Source organism: Vitis riparia, chromosome 18, assembly GCF_004353265.1.
Source record: "Vitis riparia cultivar Riparia Gloire de Montpellier isolate 1030 chromosome 18, EGFV_Vit.rip_1.0, whole genome shotgun sequence".
Classification (NCBI taxonomy): domain Eukaryota; kingdom Viridiplantae; phylum Streptophyta; class Magnoliopsida; order Vitales; family Vitaceae; genus Vitis; species Vitis riparia.
The window spans coordinates 39,173,443-39,195,023 of NC_048448.1; the positions used below are offsets into that span (position 1 = coordinate 39,173,443).

The 21,581-nt window shown below is 36.3% G+C and overlaps 1 protein-coding gene across 5 annotated transcripts in view; it reads left to right on the plus strand.

Annotated features, from left to right (window-relative positions):
- Positions 1 to 19,040, plus strand: part of LOC117907412 (protein RFT1 homolog) — a 29,226-nt gene extending 10,186 nt beyond the window's left edge. For 2 of the 5 annotated variants that reach the window (XM_034820946.1, XM_034820950.1), the window contains 9 exons: positions 5,346 to 5,500; positions 5,685 to 5,759; positions 15,661 to 15,735; positions 17,127 to 17,261; positions 17,608 to 17,763; positions 18,182 to 18,234; positions 18,350 to 18,528; positions 18,707 to 18,800; positions 18,873 to 19,040. In XM_034820946.1, coding sequence (XP_034676837.1) covers positions 5,346 to 5,500; positions 5,685 to 5,759; positions 15,661 to 15,735; positions 17,127 to 17,261; positions 17,608 to 17,763; positions 18,182 to 18,234; positions 18,350 to 18,528; positions 18,707 to 18,767 — 889 coding nt within the window. In that variant the 3' untranslated portion in view covers positions 18,768 to 18,800; positions 18,873 to 19,040. The remainder of the gene's footprint in view (positions 1 to 5,345; positions 5,501 to 5,684; positions 5,760 to 15,660; positions 15,736 to 17,126; positions 17,262 to 17,607; positions 17,764 to 18,181; positions 18,235 to 18,349; positions 18,529 to 18,706; positions 18,801 to 18,872) is intronic. The other 3 variants (XM_034820947.1, XM_034820948.1, XM_034820949.1) reach the window with 3 other exon arrangements.
- Positions 19,041 to 21,581: the final 2,541 nt, after the last annotated feature.

Below are 21,581 nucleotides of genomic sequence, written 5' to 3' on the forward strand. Positions count from 1 at the left end.
GAGGGAAGTATGGGAAGGAGGAAGGGGGATGACGGTCTTGCGAAGTGAGAGATAGGTATGAGGTTGGAGTTTGGATAGTTATCAGGAAAGGATGGAACTTTTTTTAATAGTAGGGTCACATTTGAAGTGGCTAATGGATTAAGAGTGAAGTTTTAGAAGGACGCATGGTGTGGGGAGGAGCCTTTGCGTGTGTCCATTCCTTCCTTATATGCTTTAGGTTTGTTCTTGGGTGGTGGATGATAGTCATGCAAAGTGAGAGATAAGTATGAGGTTGGAGTTTGGACAATTATTAGGAAAGGTTGGAACCTTTTTAATAGTAGGGTTGCGTTTGAAGTGGCTAATGGATTGAGAGTGAAGTTTCAAAAGGACACATGGTGTTGGGAGGAGCCTTTGTGTGTGTCCATTCCTTATATGCTTTAGCTTTGTTGAAAGACACTTGGGTGATGGATTTATAAGATGAGACAAGTGTGGAGGTTATTGGAATCTGTGTTTCTCTAGGCACTTAAATGATTCGGAGTTGGGCACTATTGGGACTTTTCTCTCAACATTGCAAAATAAGTCGGTGAGGAGGAAAAATATCAATAGGATGATTTGGAAGGAGTTGAAGAATGGGGTTTCTTTTCAGTGAGATCCCTTTATTATGCTTTAGAGTTGAGGAGTTCAATCCCCTTCCCATCGGGCATCATTTGGAATTTTTGGGTTTCAAATAAAATGACCCTTTTTGCTTGAAAAGCCAGTTGGGAAAAAGTATTGGCATTAGATCAGCTCCAAAGATGAGGGTGGTTGTTGGTGAACATATGTCAGCTGTGCAAAATTGAAGGAGAATCATTTAATTGCATTTTTCTTCATCTCATCAAATCAAGGGTTTTATGGTAGTTGTTTTTCCTGTTTGGTGTAGTTTGGGTGCTCCCTTGCATGGTTAAAGATATTCTTCTAAGTTAGCATGACTCCTCTACAAGGAGAAAATAGAAGGTTTTGGAGCAACTAAACTAAACATTTTTTGGACATTGCAGGAGAGAAATTGAAAAGTGTTTGGAAATGAGGAACAATATGATTATAAGTTGTAATGGTTGTTCCTAAGTAATCTGTTAGCTTAGGTTTGGATGTGCATAAAAGTAGGCTCAATGCCTTTGATTGATTCAGTAGATTGGCTGGGATCTCTTCAAGAGAGAGAGAGAGTTGCTTTTTGTTTCTCTCTTTTGTGGCTTTGCCTCTTTGTACCTGTTTTACATGATCTATGTATTCTAGTGTTCATCTTTCCTTTTCCATATATATACAACTTTTATTGCCTATCAAAGAAAAAAAAAGGGAAATAAAAAGCCACTCGGTCATCCCCTTTGATCTTCCATCCCCCAGCTCCCCACCAAGCAATTTGTCTACCCATGTGTCGACCACATTTAACTCTCTACCTACACCGAATCACCAACCACTTCACTTATCTTCATCCATGAACTTAGGCTCTTTTGAAGTGAAGCTTCCTTGGTGAAACTATCTATTTGCTTAATTATTTCTGATTTCAGCATCGGCCACCTTTCATCACCTTCAGTTCATCCATGAACAGTTTTGGACTCTTTCCAGCTGTAACAACTAAAAAGTGGTCCAGAACCATGCAAGTAACTTTCCACCCAACTTAATCTGCCTTGAGTTGCTGCTGCTCCTTTCCATGATCTTCCCTGTGACACCACCATTGGCAGTGGAGGTCATGGTGTTAAAAAGTCTTGGAATGTAAAGCAATCTAGCACGTTCTGGTTTCAACACTCTGTTGACTAAGAAGTGCTCAAGTTGAATAGAATATGTGGTTCTAATAATGCAAAAAGATGACTTGTGAAGGATGGGGCATCCTTTGAAACCCTTCTATGCATTTTCTAAAATCTCCATTCTACCAGAAAAAAGAAAAAAAAAAAAACCCCAACTCTAATACTTCTCTAATCCTAATCTTCCTTTTCTTTTATGTCTTTTTGATCAGCAGTATTCATGGAGCAAGATCATGACCGTTAAGGATGGTTTTCCCGTTTGTCTTTACCATTAGCAACTGCCATGGAGCAAGACCATGGCTGCTGAGGTTGGGCAGATCATGGAAGGGTGCCATGTGAGTAGCCATGGTTAGATTAATGTTAGGCTTTTTCCTCCTTTTTTTTCTATTTCCTTTATGATTTTGGTATTCAAAGGGTAAAACTGACTTTTCATAACAAAGCTTCTCTATTTCAATTATTTTTACATGCAGGCACATTTGACCAATGAGTGGATATGAGCTATTTTGCAAAATAACTTTTATACCTAGCACCCTTTATCATAGTTCTTCCTTTCAAATATGAATGTTTTGGCTATGTGTGCCCCCTCTGAAATGCATGGCCGGAAGTGCATCAGGTTGATGTTGCAAGGGGTCACTGTTATCCTCGACATGGTGCACTAAACATTTGGATTCCTCCATCCAAAAGCTGCCTAGTAGTCTATTCTCCAATCCTGCTCATGGAAGTCTATTCATCTCCTTTACCCACACAGGACCTCAGCTTTAGTAGCCTGTAAACCAAAAATTTCACTTCCCAACAGAGGCTTGTGTTCTGCCCAAATAGAGATCACAAATGATCGTACCCAACAAGAAATCGCCCAAAATGTTGACAACATCTTCTTTTACAAGCATTCTTGCCCGCCTAAGATTTATTCTCCATGTCGTAGCCTCATCAATGGCCACAAAACTACTACAAAAATATTGACCAACCATAAAAAGATCTCTACACCATCAGTGGATGGGAGAACTGTCGATTTTGATCTCAAAAAAACATGTTCCTACTTTGTGGCAACCAAACAGAGTCCCTCAACCTTCTAATACCTAGTATTTACCCTTAAAATATTGCTGTTCCATCTGAAGAATTCACTTGAAAGTGGTAGTGGAAGGTAAAATGTAAAGAAAGTAAGCTCCTTGTGTGGCAAACTCCTTCACCACCTACCCATATTTTAGGAGGATGATGACTAGGACTTCACAGTCCCAGCATCTGGAGCAGGGCCTAGCAGGTCCACCAAGCAGCTCTTCAACTGCAAGGCTCTATCCAGGCAGGATTCAAGCATGAGACCATGTTTACACTCATTGCCTTGCCCCAGATGTCTTGTAAGCCAAACCCTAATTATTTGAACTCCCTTGTCACCTTGGTGAAGCTTCAATAGCCTAGGGTGGGGCCTCCCTGCGTAGATGAATCTCCCTCTAACTTTCTTTTTTAGTTTTTGGACCACTTTCCCTTGATATTCAAAGCTTCTGATGTCCAACCAAGGGTACCCCATCCTTTAAGAAAATTAAGATGTATCTTTTACCTTTGTCGCAAAATGTTTTAAAAGGAGTTAGCACCCTTCATTCTTTCCCAACTCCAATCTGTACAACCAACCCCTTCTATAAGGCTGCAGATAAGAGGTTCCTGATTGTTCCATCTACAATCTTTCAAAAACCTTAACTAACCACCCAACCCGTCTTTGCCCAGATTAATTTATCTGGAGACCTCTAGAAGGCATGGTAATAACAAATCACACATCTTGAAGTAAAAAATGGTGTGTATGAGGTGGCAGCCAGATATGTTCAACATTTACAGTGTAATATCTTCTCTTGATATTGAACTTGTTCACCTTTCTGAGCACTAGATATTTGTCTTTCCAATAATCCCACTGGCCACCAAGTGCGGAGTTCCTTTAGGTAATAGTTTTGGTGAAGTGCCTTCCAGATCCTAGACTTCTCTGACAGTAGTCTAGACACTCTGGTACTTCCTTACTCGACCCACTTCCTCCTGAATGTAAATGGTGTTCCCTAATGGCTGGTTACAATTTTGTAGTTGATTACAAAAATATCGCTTTTATTATCCTCATCACTTTTGTCATTATTATTGTTATCATTATTGAATAATTAAATTATTCAGTAATAGTTTGTTCTTTTTGCATTTTTTGAAGTGAATGTGATCTGATTTCAAAGTTTGGCTCTCCAAAATTTTCTGTATTTTGAATTTTCGATCTTATGTGTGTGTTAGAAGACTTGATAATTGGCAGCTCTAAATCTTTGAAGTGAATGTGATCTGATTTCATAGTTTGGCTCTTCAAAATTTTCCATATTGTGAATTTTTCGATCTTATTCATGTGTTAAAAGACTTTATAATTGGCAGCTCTAGTGGAAATGGTATATGAGCATGGTCAAACCATTCTGTGGTCTCAAAAGTTCATAACTGTCTAATTGGGACCTTTAGGGACTGTCTTCAAGTTGTAAAGGTTTTTGATGATTCAAATATAGAAGTGAAATGGAGAGGATAACAAGACTCTTGACCATTATGCTGTTTACATAAATTAAATTTACAATAAGAACCCAATGTCACAAGCACTTATGCTGGGTCCTGTGGATACAATACTCTCAACACTAACTACTTAAGCTTGTAAACTGGTTGGATCTGGATGGAATCAGGGATGATATGATCTGATCTGATCTGCTATACGAACAATTAATCTGGTCCTGTCTGATAACCTGATGGATCGACAAAGTACAAGTTCAAATTCAAAATGATTATCATTAATTTGATAATGTTTTTGATGATTCAAATATACAAGTGAAATGGAGAGAATAACAGGACTCTCGACCATTATCCTGTTCACATAAATTAAATTTACAATAAGAACCCAATGTCACAAGTACTTATGCTGAGTCCTATGGACACAATACTCTCAACACTAACTACTCATGCTTGTAAACTGGTCAGATCTGGATGGAATGATGGATGATATGATCTGATCTGCTATTCAAACAACTAATCAGATCCTACGTGATAACCTGATGGATCAACAAAGTACAAGTTCAAATTTGAAATGGTTATCATTCATTGGATATCTGATTTAATAATTTGGTATGTTCCGAGAATATTACAAGCAAATAATGGATATTAATCATGCCATTGTCATTTTATGTATAAATCCAGTACTATAACGCTCACTTTATTTTAGAAAATAGGCCTCTGATACATCCCATTCAGTTTCTTGGTTAATGAATCACCTGCATTCCTTTTATTATTGGATTTGTATATGCAATCTCCCATAATAAATATAAACGTTTGGAACAAATAGGGATGGAAATTCAATTCATAGGCTTGCTGCTTACCCAAACACTTCAAGGTTTGGATTTGCTTTATGTTAGTCAAAATCATCTGTGGTTCCACCCCTGGTTCTTTTACAAATTATTCATCAGATTGCTTTTATGTGTTTTCTTATCGGTAATGTTTCAAAAATTACTCATGTTGTTTTTTCAATTACTTTATAATGACTTGCTTATTGCAGTTTTTATATTTATATCAGTGTGTGTTGGGAAATAACACATAATTTTACAGAGTAGGAAGCATGATGGACTATGATGGGAAGCTCTTAGTAATGTGTATGTGGTTCTCCTTTATAAAGTGCATTTTTCAAAGAGGAGAAAAGATGGTCCTTCTATGGTTTTTAACACCACATAGCAAAGCAGCATATGGGTTTGTAGACAGATTAGGCAAGTATTTGGTGAAATTATCCCATGCCTTAGATTTATTACTTTTGATTAGAATAGTAGTGTTTACTTTTAGTAACTTTGATTGATTTTGATTTGGTACTATCTTAATTGAGAAGGACACAATAATTTATTCTATTTCTTTTTCTGAGATACTTGCTTAGATAAATGAGTTGTCCCTTTTCAGGTAGCTTGGTGGTGAGGTTGGTGTTTTCTCCTTTTGAAGAAATTTCATATGCTACTTTTGCAAGAGGTGCATCAGGTTTTTGTTTCTCCATCCTTTTTTGTTCTGTTTCTTGGATGTACAAAACCTATGAACTTTTCATTGCAGTTTTAATTGTTTATTTTATTTAGCTCTACTTTGTCAGCTAGCCAATATTTCTTATCAGTAAATGAAGACATAGGTGTGGTGATTCCTGATCCAACCTGTAAAGAACTTTAGGCCAATCAGCTTGCTTGGGGGTTTGTATAAACTTTTAGCCAAAGTCCTAGCTAATAGGCTAAAAAAAGTGCTGGATAAGGTGGTTTCAGTCGACCAAAATGCTTTTGTGAGAGGGAGGCAGATTTTGGATGCTTCCCTAGTAGCTAATGAGGTGATTGATTATTGGTATAAAAGAAAAGAGAAAGGCTTGTTATGCAAGTTGGACATCGAAAAAGCCTATGATAGCGTCAATTGGAAATTTCTTATGAAGGTTCTTCGGAAGATGGGGTTTGGGGCTCGTTGGATGGAATGGATGTGGTGGTGTATTTCTACTGCTAAATTCTCTATTTTAATCAACGGGGTTCCAGCTGGGTTTTTTTCAAACTCAAAGGGGTTGAGGCAAGGAGACCCCCTCTCTCCTTACCTTTTCGTATTGGGAATGGAAGTGCTTAGTAATATAATTAGACGGGCTGGTGAGGGGGGTTTTATAAGCCCATTCTCTGATTTCAGGATGTAAGATGAGGGGGAGAGGGGGGGAAGAGCTGTCTGTTAGTCATCTTCTCTTTGCTGACGACACTCTCATTTTTTGCAAAGCTGAAAGAGAACAATTGACCTATTTGAGTTGGATTTTAGCTTGGTTTGAGGCTGCATCTGGCCTTAAAATTAACCTAGCTAAGAGTGCTGTTTTTCCGGTGGGGGAAGTGGATGAGGCGGAGGAGCTGGCGGCTGAGCTAGGCTGCAGTTTGGGGGCTCTTCCCACTGTGTACCTAGGGCTGCCCCTTGGAGCCCGTCACAAAAATTCCTCTTCTTGGGATGGGGTGGAGGAGAGAATGAGAAGACGACTAACTCAGTGGAAAAGGCAATATATATCGAAGGGGGGAAGAATTACTCTCATAAAGAGCACTTTGGCCAACATACCCATCTACCTCCTTTCCCTTATTCGTATTCCTAAGGCTGTGGCAAGAAGGATTGAAAAGATTCAAAGAGATTTTTTGTGGGGGGGAGGAAGATTAGAGGGAAAAGCTCACTTGATTAATTGGAAGGTGGTGTGTAGGCCTAAGGAGGAGGGGGGTTTAGGCATCCGAAAGATAGATGTATGGAACAAAACTCTTTTGGGTAAATGGGTTTGGAGATATGCCTATGAAAAGGATAACCTTTGGAAAATGGTGATAGGGATGAAATATGGTCAAGAGGAATGTGGGTGGAGGACTAAGGAAGTTAGTGGGCCTTATGGGATGGGGTTATGGAGGGAGATCATGAAGGAGGCGGACTGGTGTTGGGAGAGCATGGCTTTTAAGGTGGGGAATGGGACTAGAGTTTTGTTTTGGACGGACAAGTGGTGTGGCAATGAGGCGTTTTCTCAAACCTATCCTCAGTTATTTACCTTGGCGGGCCATAAGAATGCTAAAGTCTGTGAAGTGTGGGATTCTAGTATGGGTCAAGGAGGTTGGAATCTCAGATTGGTTAGAGATCTCAATGATTGGGAGATGGAGCAGATAGGTGGCTTGTTGTATCTTCTGAAGGATTTCAGGATAGCTCCTGAGGAGGACTCTGTGAGCTGGAAGCGGGAAGGCAATGGTGTGTTTGGGGCCAAAGGGGCCTACATAAGTTTGAGTGGCCCCTCAGCCGGTGCTTTTCCAAATAGACGCATTTGGTTGGATAAAGTTCCAACAAAGGTGTCTTTTTTTGCTTGGGAGGCATCATGGGGGAAGATCCTCACCTTGGACAAGCTTCAAAGAAGGGGATGGCAGCTCCCTAATCGGTGCTACCTATGCGGATGCGAAGAGGAGAATGCAAATCATATTTTATTACATTGTATAGTGGTTAAAACTATTTGGGAAATCTCCCTTGCCATTTTTGGAGTTCAATGGGTATTCCCAGAGTCAGTTATAGAGGTGTTACGTAGTTGGGGGGGTTCTTTTGTGGGGAAAAAAAGAAAAAAGATATGGAATTCCATCCCGTTGTGCATATTTTGGACGGTTTGGAAAGAAAGGAATAGGATAGTATTCAGGGGAGGGTCCTTAGATATTCAGAAATTTAAGAATTCTTTTGTATGTAACTTGTGGAGTTGGGCTAGGGTGTACATTGGTGAGGAAACTCACACTCTGTTAGGCTTTTTGGAATGGCTTGGGACCACTTGAGGGTGGGTGAGGTTGGTCAGATTTTTTTGTTTTTCCAGCCTTGATTGGGGTTGGTCAGTATACTCCCTGTATACATGTGGCTTTTTAGCCTTTTCTATTATATATGATTGCTCATTTATCAAAAAAAATTGTATGGTTGCAAGAGCATAACTAATCTATACAGTGGTTTTTTTTCTAGGTCTGTGAACCAATCCTTATGAATAATGACATTACCAAAATGGTCTAAAAGCAACCTTCACCCCTTTTGAAGCCAGAAATTCTTCTCTTTTTCTTGGATATGGAGGCTTCAATTGAAATTTGAAAGAACTCTGGCTCTCTAAGTAAGCTTTTCTCAATATGCTTTACACAACGCTGTTGTAGTTGGTATGACAAGTGACATGAACATTGTGAAACATTAGAATTAGTAGTGGAACTTCATAGCTTTTTCAGTAAGAGCTTCAAGAGGGAAACACTGAAAGGATGGAAGTCTTGGTTTGCTGTGGAGGCGAAGGCCTTTGAGATCTCCATTGAGGAGGTTTCTGGTAAGCTGAGAGGTGTTATTGTGGAGAGGGGAAGAGGATTTTTCAATTGGATCAAGTTTGGGGAGGCGAGTCTAAGATGCTTGCTTGGAGGAGTAGAGGCTTGTTGTAGGGAAGAGGATTCATCAGTTTGCAATAAGGTGTGAAAGGAAAATTGAAGGGCCTACAAGCTTCAGAGGTGTGTTAATGGAGCAGGGAGCTTTATCCTTTGCTCAGTCTATGATGTGGAGGCAAAGAGATTTAACCTAATTTTCCCAGAAGGAAGAGGATTGCCGGGGGGCTGGTCCACTTTGGCCAGGAAGCTTCGTTCCTTGGGGGTGCGGCTTATGCCACTTCCTATGGGGCAATCTAGTTTTGTGGGGAAGAAGGGGCCGATGGAAGACAGCAGAGGGTCCCTTATGGAGGAAGAATTTTTTGTGGTGAAGGTTGCAAGTTCGCAAAAGGATATCGGTGGAAAAGTGTGGGTCCAACTAGATGAGACAGGAGTGAAGGGGTGAGAACTCCTTTGGAATCTTTGTTTGGTGGGGAAGTGGGGGAAAGTATCTAGCTTGGAACTTTGGTTACCTACATTGAGGAAGTGGGTGAACAGAAGTTGGGATGTAAAGAAAAGGGCTAGAGTTTCTTCCTTGGGAACTTCTTTTTGCTATTTCGAGTTCGAGAATGAAGAGAATTTGGACTAGTCCTATCAAGGGGTTCAAGGAATTTTGAAGATAAACTTTTTGGACCTGGTGAGATGGAATCCTAAAGTTGGTTGTTTGAGGAAGGGAAGGGCAGTGAGAGAGGAGTGGGTGAGATTAGTAGGACTTCCTCTGAATGACTCCTCAAGAACTTGCAGGTGAGTATCAAAACCTTCAATCGGTCTATCAACTAACAGGAAGGAATTGTTAGCATGGTCTCAACTGGTCTGAACCTTCTTGAAGGGGAAAGGCAAACTGGGCCACTTGACCAATCCAAGGCCTAACCATGATGATCACAAATTCAATTTCAGGATGTGAAAGTTTCCATGGTAATGTCTTGGCTATGAAACACCATGCAACCCAAGATTTGTGTAACTTGTATGTTTTTTACCACAGCAAAGGAAGTCTAGAGAGCAGTGCGACAGACTTATTCAAAGGTCTAAGATGCTTCACAGATCTATGGGATCAAGATGAAAATTTTAGGAACCAAACAAGGTACTGTGTCAATAATAGAATATTATAACACAATGAAAAGATTGTGGCGGGAATTAGATCATTATCAGAACTTCAAAATGATAATGCCATGCTGAAGATGAAGTACCTACGAAGTCAAGGAGATCATACTGTTTTTATCAAGCACTAAACAAATGGAAAGTCATGGCTTTAATCGTTTATGTAGTTGCAACTGAGGATGATTTAGAAGAGATTGAATGGCTTAAAGAATGTCTTGCTAGGGAATTTGACATTAAAGATTTAGGGAGGTTGAGGTACTTCTTGGGTATTGGGGTTGATCATATTCAAATAAGGGTATCTTTATTTTATAGCAAAACATGATCTCCTAAAGGAAACTGGGACATTAGGTAGTAATTCAATCAATACTCCCATTAAACAGAATCGTAGACCTGTGGATGACAACAATGAGGCAGCAGTGGACCAAGGTATGTATCAAAGACTAGTGGGAAAACTGCTTTATTATCACATGGTAAGCTTGATATAGCGTGAAAAAAGTAGTGTGGACAGTTGGTTCATGCATTCACCAAAGAATAGCCATCTAGAGGTAGTCAATAGGAGTCTTAGATATTTGAAACTCAGTTTTGAAAAGGGCATTTTGTTTAAAAAGAATATGGAACTGAATTTGGAAGTATACACTAATGCAAACCGGGCGAGGTCAATTATAGACCAAGATCTACCCCAGGTTACTGCACATTCCTAGGAGGATACCTAGTTACTTGGAGAAGCAAAAAGAAAGGTGTTGTGGCTAGGTCAAGCGCAAAGGCAAAATTCTGGATTATAGCACAATGAATATGTGAACTTCTTTGATTAAAACTCATTCTTGATGATCTCAAGATTAAATGGGAAAGAACAATGAAGTTGTACTATACAAACAGTCACCTATTAACATTGCGAATAATCCCATCCGACATGATCATAGAAAGTACATATAGATTGATAGACACTTCACCAAAGAGAAATTGGACAGTAGCCTAATTTACACTCCTTATGTTTAAACAGAAGGACAGATAGCAGATGTCTAAGGGACTTTGAAGTTGGATTTTTCAGATAATTACTATGAAGTTAGGAATGGAAAACAATTATGCACCAACTTGAGGGGGAGGGTTAACTAATTAGCCTATATGACCCTTATTTAATAGGGAAATAATGGTTGGTATTTGGCCTCTTAATAGGAAAATCAATAGTTGTTGTATATATCAATTTTTAGGAAGTCAAAATTAGAATTTTCATGAATTTTGGGACAAATTTGTATTTCATTGTATAATTGCCTATAAGATGTACAATTTTTTCCTCAAATGAATATACGATTATTCTCACATGTACTTACACTACCATTTAATTTCAAAAATTTAAGTTGTTAGGAAATAAGTCCACAATGTATGTATATCAAGTCTACTTGAACAAGTTCAAACATCCGTATTCTTTTTTCCTCTCGACTAAACCATGGAAAGTACAAGTCAAACCCCTGCAAGGACGAGATTCAAGATTCTTAGTTTGGTGGGAAGAATGCAGTTGTTTACTTGAAATCGAATATCTGCCTACTTCGGCACATGCTCTACTAGACTGGCGCCCTTTTCTTGTCTCTTACCTTGGCTTCAACCTAACCTAATACCCTCATTAAAGAATCAATGGTTCAACCAAGGTATCCTACCTCCAATTGCAAAATTTGGTAATCATTTGCACTACAAAAACTACAAAGAACAATTTTCATTTATATAATTACTACTTAAACACTTCAGATGTTTCTCCACATTGATTTATTTAATGAAAGCACATCTATAAAGGAGAATGGACAAACATTGAGAAGAAATTAATTTCACTGGATTCTCTTCATGTGTCATCAGACAATTTAGGGTGGTGCAAAGCAACAATTTGAGAGCTCAATCAAAATATGGGAGCATGTATAAAATAAATTTGCTTGAAATCATAGAATTGTGACAATGGAGAGGAAACAATACCAAGGTCATACAAATACACAGGTCTGAAAGTACCACAAAAGTTGGTAATGCCTCTTCATAGGGTTCACAATGTGTCAACTTTAGATGAGATTAACTTGGTTCAAGCAAATGAGTTACCATGTATATGACCAACCTGGTCATTGATTGGGATGAAAATCTTAATCTTGAAGAATCCCATTAAACATTGTTTCAGCCCAAACCAACCCAGCTAACCCATAAGTTATTTTATAAATTTATCATCCAGGCATTAAGAACACTAGAAAACCCTAGTGCTTTATGTAGGAACCGCTTCACAATGTTCATTTTTTTTTTTAATAAGTAAGAAATTGTATTGAGAAATGCCAAAAGCTCACAAGAGTACGTGGGCCGTATACAAGGAAAATCAAGCAAAAACAAAACAGAGGATACCAAAAAATACTCCCTCTCTCATCCACAACCCAACCAATCTATGAAATCAACCAAATGTGAATATCCTTCATCATATATACATTCTAACCCACACAAAGAAATTGTTAAGGAAAATATTTTTTAGCCATTGATCTAACAATTCTTCACAATCAAAGTATCTCCCATTTCTTTCCTTCCAAATCGTTAAGAAAATACAAGATGGAGCAGTTGTCCAAGCCTTAATATGCCTTCTATCTACAAAAGAATCATGCCAACCTATGAGAGTCTCCCAAACGGACTCTATTATAACCCATTGAATACTAAAAATAAAGAACACTAGCTATCATAAAAGTCTCGCCTTATCACAATGAAGGAGGATATAATCAATGGATTCTGACTTCTTTTTGCACAAGACACACCTATTTAGAAAGGAATTGCTCCATGACACCCACCTCCCAATCATTTAGGTTCCTAATGAAATGGAAATTCCAATTTCCTCCTTCCTATGTTCCCAAAAATCAGCTACCACGCCTCTTCAGAATTAGATAAGGCAAACAAGGACTGGAAACTCTCACATAAGGGTTCCTCACTACAACACCTATCTTTCCAAAACTTCACCCTACTCCTATTACCCACCACAAAGGAAATCTTTGAGTTAAAAAAGTCCAACTACTTCCCGATCTACTTCTAAACCCTACTCCATAGGAATCTCTCACCACTCCTAACCTCCATCCTCCTTCTTCCTCCCAAGCTTTCCCTTTGTGATTTTCTTCCATAGCGAATCTCTTTCACTAGAGAAACGCCAACACCATTTGCAAAGAAGGGCCTTATTAAGCAAAGAAAGAGAACGAACAACTAGCCCTCCTTTTGATTTTGCTTCACAAACAGTTAACCACTTGACTAAGTGTATTTTGTTGTCTAATGCCCCTCCTCCCCATAGAAACTCTTTTTGTATCTTCTCTAATCTCAATCTTACATTTCTTGGAATGGTGAACAAAGACATACTCTAGAACTAGCTAGAGTACTACGAAGTAAAGTGAGTCTTCCCCCATTGGAGAGATGTTGTCTCTTCCATAACGAAAGCATCTTACAAAACCGTTCTTTAATCCCATCCTTGTATGAGGCCCCCAGTGGAAGCCTAAGGTAAGAAGAAGGTAGTTTTCTCACCTTACACCCGATTTCACAAGCCAACTCTTCCAAGTATTCCACCTCCCCCACTAGAATCATCTCACTCTTATCCAAGTTAATCTTCAACCCCGACATAACTTCAAACCACTAGAGCAACCAACACAAGAAAGTGACTTGTTCTTGAGAGGCCTTACAAAAAACGATAGTGTCATCGGCAAAAAGGAGATAAGAAATCTCCTCACCCCCACCCCCTTCTTCCCTTGATCTAGAGACCTCAAATAAAACCACCTTCCCATGCCTTCAAAATCAATCTACTAAGGGCCTCCATAGCAATCACAAACAGGTAGGGAGAAATAAGATTCCCTTGTCTCAATTCCCTTGAGCTTTGATAAAAAAAACTGGTCAGGGAGTCGTTAATTAAAATAGAGAAGTTGGCTGAAGATATACACCATTTTATTCAATTTATCTATTTTTGCCCGAACCCCATGTTGCCAAGAATTGTTAACAAAAAGGCCCAATTCACATGATCAAAAGCCTTCTCAATGTCAAGTTTGCATATTAACCCACTACCTCTCTTCTTTAGTACTGAATAAATTGTCTCATTTGCTACAAACACTGCATCCAAAATTTGTCTTCCCTCCACAAAGGCGTTTTGAAACTTGGAGACCACTTTACCCATCACTTTCTTGAGTCTATTGGCCAATACTTTTTTCAACAACTTATAAAGATCTCCAACCAAACATATTGGCCTAAAATCCTTTTGTTCAGTGCTCATGATGGAACTCATTAAAAAAATTCAGCACTTTTCCTTTCACAAACTCCCAATTGAAATGTCAAAAAGTCATCAAAAAACCATTCGGACTTGGAGCTTTGTCACCATTCAACTTCAATAACACATCCCAGACTTCTTCCTTTGTGAAAACCCCCTCTAATTTCCTGGCCTCTCAATCTTCCAACACCTCAAAGGATACAGCATCAACTCCAAGCCTCTAGCCCCATCTTCAAAGAGAAGGGTTTTAAAGGCACCCACCACTCCCTCTTTCAGCTCTCTATCTCCCGTAAGCCACTTCCCGTGCATTTTGATCTTGGCAAGGAAGTTACTTCTTTTGTGCGCATTAGCCATCTTATGGAAGAACTTAGAGTTTCTATTCCCTTAAGCCAAATTTCTCTCAATTTTTGTCTCTAAGATGCTTCTTCCATCAAAGCCCATTTTTGGTAATCCTACCTTGCAGAATTCCTTGCTTTTGCCTTACCAATAGACAAAACTCTTTCCCTTTCCTTAGTGTCCCAAAAGCCTATTTGATTAAAAGCCTCCTCCTTCCTCTTTCAGCCACATTCTCAAACCTGAATGGACTAGGCCCCTTTCTAAACCCCCTCCCTCAAACAAAAGAGGGGAACGATCAATAAAAGGCTTTGGTAAGTCTGGTTAATCACCTCTGAACTTTTTGACATGGTTGACTACAAAAGAATTTAGGTGGTTTTACAAATCAGGGTGGTTTTTCATCACTAACAGAAAATAACCATCAGTTGTAGAAGTTCTTGAACCTGAATGATTATTCAGAAAAACACTTAATGCTTTGATACCATGTGGTCATATGTGAGAATAATTGTATTTTGATTTGATGAAAAATGGTATATCTTATTGGCAACTATACAATAAAAACTGAAACAAATTAACTCCTAGAAATCTGTCCCAAAAATCATCGGATTTCTAGTTTTGACATCCTAATTCATATTGATATATACTACAATTATTGACTTTCCTATTAAGATGCTGAATAACAACCATTATTTCCCTATTAAATAAGGGTCATAGACGCTAATTGGTCAATGGGTAGCTTAACATGGTATCAAACCTAAATATTGTGAAGGTCAAAAGATTGAGCCTCACCAGTTGTTTATTTACCCTATTTATTAAGCCTAGGTGCAAGCTCTAAGAAGCTTGCCTGTGAGAGGGGGTGGCGGTTGTTTATGGTTAAGGCCTAAGCAAGCTTGATATATCTCATGGACCATTACCTAACTGCACAAGTTTTTAGGATTATCAGTAGCTTACCAAAGTAGTAAAAATTAAAGCTTTCTTGTGATTTTATAAATGAACTTTATGTTTCCTTATGTTTGTTGAGTCTCTTTTTGTGTCCTTTTTTGACTCTAAAGTTGGAGTCTAATGCTAGTGGCAAAATTGTGTATTAAACTTTACAACTTGTTTTTCATATTTGTATTGCACATCATCCTATATTCACATGCCAATTGAGAAGTTTTGCCCTTCTCTTTCAAAGTTAATTTAAAAATTTTTCTTTCCATGCAAAGTGGAACCTCATTATTTTATGAATCTAATTTGTTTAGGCATGGGTTGGCTATGTACTAAATCATGCATGATTTATTTATTTTTATAAGTAATTAATCTTATCTAGGTTTCTTAGCAGGTAAAGACCCACAAAAGGGCATATGGTTGGGAAGCTCCCTCACAGAGGCTTTGAAGCTTGTTTTGTTAGTTGGTATGGTTTGAATCTATTATACATATCTTTCTAATATTCTATGTTCATACTTCAAAATATTTAGTTGTTAGTTCCATTTATGCTTAAGGGGTGTTGAATACTATGAAGTACCGGATAGTGTAATAAATAAATAGATAAATATATCCTTGAGATATGAAATAAAATAGTACATACAAGATGTTAGGATACTAATTAAAATCTTTTCTCTTGCCTCTCTTAATCCTATCTTGTCTCTTTTATCCCTAAATCTTTTCCACAAACTCTTCTCCTCATTGTCTCTCTTTTCTCTCGTATCCACTTTTTTCTCCATTATCCTTACATAAAGGATCACATATCCCCACTCATGTTATGTTGTGTTGATAGGGACACATTTGAAGATGTAGAGTGCATGCATTTTAGGTGCTAACATGTAAAGCTAGTGGAACCCTCCTTATTGCTCTAAAATCTATCAATATCGTGGCTCGTTTTTAATGATAATATTTTTTAGTGAATTTTAGTACCATAGTGGACTTTAATTGTGAACAAGATAGAAAATGGTGTATGATGTAATCAAGGTGGGAAGACCTGTCATATTTTCTAGAGATTGAATTGTAAATTCATCCTTACAAAATTGTAATCAGGTCCTTCTCTCTTTCTCTCTCTCTCTCTCTCTCTCTCTCTCCACATGCACACACACATGCATAGCAAATTTTGCATGCAAAATTTGAATCCTGTAATACCAAAAACTATCAGCATCACCTCACCAATTGTCTATATGGGGTAGGACTTCAAATCGCAATGAACAACCTAGATTACACTAGCAAGTGTGAGTGACATAGAAAGAATTGGGTGGAAGAGCAGAGGGGTGTTATGAGGGTCTCCTTCGACTTTCTTGTGCTAGAAGTGAAATGTATTTATACAAATATTTTTTCTAACTAATGAAAAGTGTCTCAAATTGGTTGCTGATATCTTGTTTGTAATGGATGCTTTTGTAGTTCTTGTTGTGTATATGTGCCTTGCCTCCTGTCCTTTTTAATATAATCTTGCTGACTTACTAAAGAATAACTGTCGAGTGTGATATGGTTGAAATCATGAGAAAATGGGGGTTGCTCAGAAAAATACAAGCCTAGGTAGATCAGCATGGGAAAATACGATCCATGTTGGTGATCTAACTAATTGGGATAAGGCTTTGGTAAGTTGAATTGTAATCATGTTATGGTGATGGTAAGACCATATTTATTTTGTGCATTTTGTTTTCTTCTAATTATATTTTCAGTTGGTATAAATTCATGACATTAAGAGAGTTCCATCCTTTTAACAAGCCTTCAGACTGTAGCATTCACTGGTTTTCATTCCTTTTTCATTTTTCTTTTTTGGGTTTCAATTTTCATGTTATTTGTGACTTCTTTTAGGTTTTGTGGTCATGACATTTGGTCCAAGCTACTCTTACTCGCTCATCAGAATGTATGATCGGAGATGGATTGATGGAGAAGCTCCTAAAGCCCTCCAATACTATTGCCTTTATGTCTTTCTTTTGGCTGTGAATGGTTAGTAATCTTTTGTTTATCATGTTTTTCTTTTACTGTTAAAAGATAAGCATGTAGTTTATGTATCAGGGGAAAAAACACTATAAATGTAACTGACCATAGTGCTGACCTTTCTTTCGTTCTCATTATCCCTCTTGGAAGTGAAAAAGACTCCTGGTATTATGGAAGAAACTATGAAAACAATCTTTGTTTTGATTGTTAGTATCATGCAAATTTTTCACTACATTATATTTTGCTTCCTTTTGGATAACCATAAGTTCTTTGATGATACTACTGTCTTCAATACTACTTTTGTCAGGTCATGTCACTGGAGTTCTAAAATTTTTGTCCTCTGATTTTGAATCAGGAACAGTTGAAGCATTTATGTATTCTGTTGCAACCGAAGAACAACTCCAGCGTGCAAATGTCTTATCATTTATATTCTCTATGATTTACCTCGGTCAGAATGCACTACTGAGACAATCTGCTGGTGCGGTTGGTTTGGTGGTTGCAAATTCTTTAAGTATCCTTTCAGATTTTGTGCATTTTCCCTGTAGCCCTTCCCTAATTCTCATGTAGGACAGAAATTGCAGTGTGGAGTGCTGTTGTTGAACACAGCACAATACAGATACACATGGAATGTCTGACACACTAACCTTCCCTACCTAACATTCTTAATTATTCTTTTCTTACATGCATATTTTATAATGTGTGTAGTACCTGCACAGTATATCACATCACTGGACTGAAGGTGGCTCTATAAGGGAGACAGTTTTTAGTCTCCTGAACACAATGATTTGTCATTCACAGAGAGGAGTGATGGAGGTTTTTTTTGGGGTTTGGGGTGGGGTTTTGGATTGTGATCCTTGTATAATTACAAATCTGTTAGTTTTAATGGAGTTGCAGAATCAGTTATTTATTGTTTCTTGACTGTTAAAAAGCTATAACCTTGAGGATTGCATACTCGATCAACTTCATTAATCGTTATTTCCAGGTGTGCACTTGTCCCAGTTACTTTGCTTCAACAGCTATCAGAACTTGATTTAGCCATAATTTAAATTTTGCACGTCTGGATTCTGATTTGGGTCTTCTCCCCACTTCCCATTCAGGGTTCTCCCTCGTTTTCTTTTCTGAGCTGCTTGCCATCAGGTTGGACATATCTGTTGTTGTCGGGTGTGATAACTCGAATTTCTGAGAGAAAATTTCTGGACCCAGAAAACTTCCGGCAAACATTCTTCATTCATTTCTCTATCGGATTGACCTGCTTCTGCATGTCTTCCATTATCATGTAAGTGATATACTATGTTCAGTTCCTTGTAGAGCTTGTTACTGTTTTTAGAAGCTGCTTTTATCTGTTTAAATGTAGTTCTGATCTATCATATTCATTCATGTTCATGGTTGTTTTATTAGCTTTGACATAGCAAAAAAATACTCATAACGCTGTGGTTTTTTTTCCCTATCAATAGCTATCGCCGAGAGAGGCCTCTCATCAACAAAATTATCGGTTTTCATGACCACTCAGACTAAGTAGGAATGGACTTTGTCCTCACCCCCTTGAAGGTAATCCTAGTCTATCTTCACCTATTCATATGTCTATGCAGATTTGATTCATTAAGTACTTTTCTCATGCAGACGAAACAATAGGAGGAAGGGATAGCAGCCATGGAACCAAACTATAATCACGGTGGAGTTTTTTCATGTTCCTTGTTAATAGTTGGGCTCCTAATTTCATGTTTTCTCCATCGTAATCTTAACCTTTTTTTAATGCTCAAGGAGCACTTAATTGGTTTCCTTTTGGCATATACATCATCTATTGCTTATTAGAAAAAGTTTAGTCTATGGTGGTGTGTTTCATGTTGCATCAACTTTGATAATATGAATGGGTTCGAAAAATTTGATGGTCATTTGCTAACGAAAAATTTCAACAAATCAAAATGTTTGATTTATTGAATTCACTCCATCGACACCTTTGTTAGTTTTTGAGAGGAGGTTTGGACGAGTCTTGATTTAATAGAGCACTTTTAATTAGTCAAATACTTAATTTTCATTTTTGGAAGCTTCTTTCGCATGAAGAGAGATTTACATCCCGACAAAAGCACTTTCAAATGGGCTTTTGGTGAGGTATAATTTATATTATTTAATGATAAGACATTTAAATTAGATCTCGTTTATTATTTTTCGTTTCTAAAAATAAAAAATAAAAATAAATTTTATATAATAAAATAGAAACTTTTATACAAACAATATAGATAGAAAATTTATTTATTTTGGTTGATATCCATTTAGTTAGATTAAATCTCGCCCTTCCTTTTATGTTCGCATCCCCACCTTCCATTTTAATAAATCCAATGTTTGGTTCCCAAAAAATTTGGGAGAAAATGTAAAGAAAATAAAATAAAAAGAAAAAGTAGGAAAAAATAAAAATCAAAAAGAAATAAAATATAAATTTAAAATTAATAAATTATTTCTATTTGATATTTTAAATTTATTTTACTTATTTTAACTCATCCATATATATTAAAGATTATTATTATTTTGATTAAACTCTTATTTATGTGATATTAAAAATATATATTTCAATAACAAAAATATATATATATTAAAACTTATTAAAAATAATAATAGATTATTATTTTATTTATCAATAAATTAATAATCTTAAACAACATATAATATTATTTGTACTTGTAACATATAAATTTATCTTTTAACATATGAGTATATAAAATTTGTATATTAAGGATTATTTTTTTCAATTAATAATCTTATTAATAAGATATTAAAAATATATGAAAATTCTATATATTTAAACTTAAGTCTAATATTTTGATAACTTTTTTAAAACAATAATAAGTTATTATTTCATTTATCAATAAATTAAATTACTCTGTAGCATAGCAAAGGAATTAATGATCAATTAATTTGTGGAAGTGCGTTGAATTGATTTTTTCTCTCTCACTATTTTGGCCCAAAACCCTAGAATGCATTCAAAGGAAAGTTGGCTTGGGGGCATGCAAGGGTTTCCTATCAATTGTTTGGAATTTATTTATTTTTAAATTATGGACCTACATATTAATATCTATCATCAGTCTATCAAATATATTTTTTTACTTTTAAATAAATTACAAATTTTTTAAATTTGGGATTTTATATTTATGGTTTTAAATTTCTAAATTTTGATTTAAATTTTCTAAATTTTGATTTAAATAAGCTTATTCATTTAAAATATATTGAACTCTGTATCATCTTATTAATTTACTATTATTTTTTAGGAATCAAACCTAACCCAAATCCTTTTTTATTTTTATTTTTCCTTTAGGTAATTTTCATCCCATTTCCTTTTTTTCTTAAATTTTTTGAGAACTAAAAATAACCTTTAACATTCAAATAAATTCTCTTCATGCAAATGAAAACACACGAATTTGCATTTATTTTTGTGGGTCAAACCCCAAAATCACAACCAAAGGACCATGCAATTAAATCTTAATATCTTGTACAATCATGTGAATAGGTATATGACAATTGAGATTTGTCAACTCCCCCACAAAGAAAAATAATAATAAAAGAAAAAAAAAAGAAAAAAAAGAAAAGAAAACGTAGAAATGAATCAAGAAAATTAATCTGATCAAGCCTCTCATGGTCATCTCCACATGTACAGAGCCCCTCCAACTGTACTTATTAGGACTAGTCTCTTATTAATAATAATATTAATATTATTAAATATTATAATTATAATAAAATCCAATTAATAAATATTAGTGTGAATAATGGATATATAAAATATGAGCCGTCCAATCCAATGTGAAAATCCCAAGAAGGTATAGTAGCTGTTTTTTGCAAGCCTTGCTTTGGGAACAATCAAATATCCATTATTTTTATTATTTCTTATTTTCTTGGGATCATTTATTTCTTTTAATATTTTGAATAGACTAGTTCAATTGCATTTGACAATGGGTGGTTCTAAGCGTTTCACAAGCGCGTGGATCCTAATAATTAAAAATGCTTATTCATTTACATTATAAAATTTAATTTATTATTATAAATAATATTAAAAATAGTAATTAATGACCTTAATGATATTATTTAGGGCGTTTACTTTTTTCCTTAAATTATTCATATTATTTGTATTTGGTCAATTTTTACTTTACATATTTTAAAAAATAATAGCATTTGAAATGAAAATATTTTTTTTTTATTTTTTAATATTGACTAGTAATTTGTAAAAATAATAATTGAAATAAATAAAGAGAGATAATATTTTTATATGTTTATATGAAGTAAACCCCATGAAAACATTTTATAGATATTTTTAAAATGCGTTTGATAGTAATTTTACGAAGT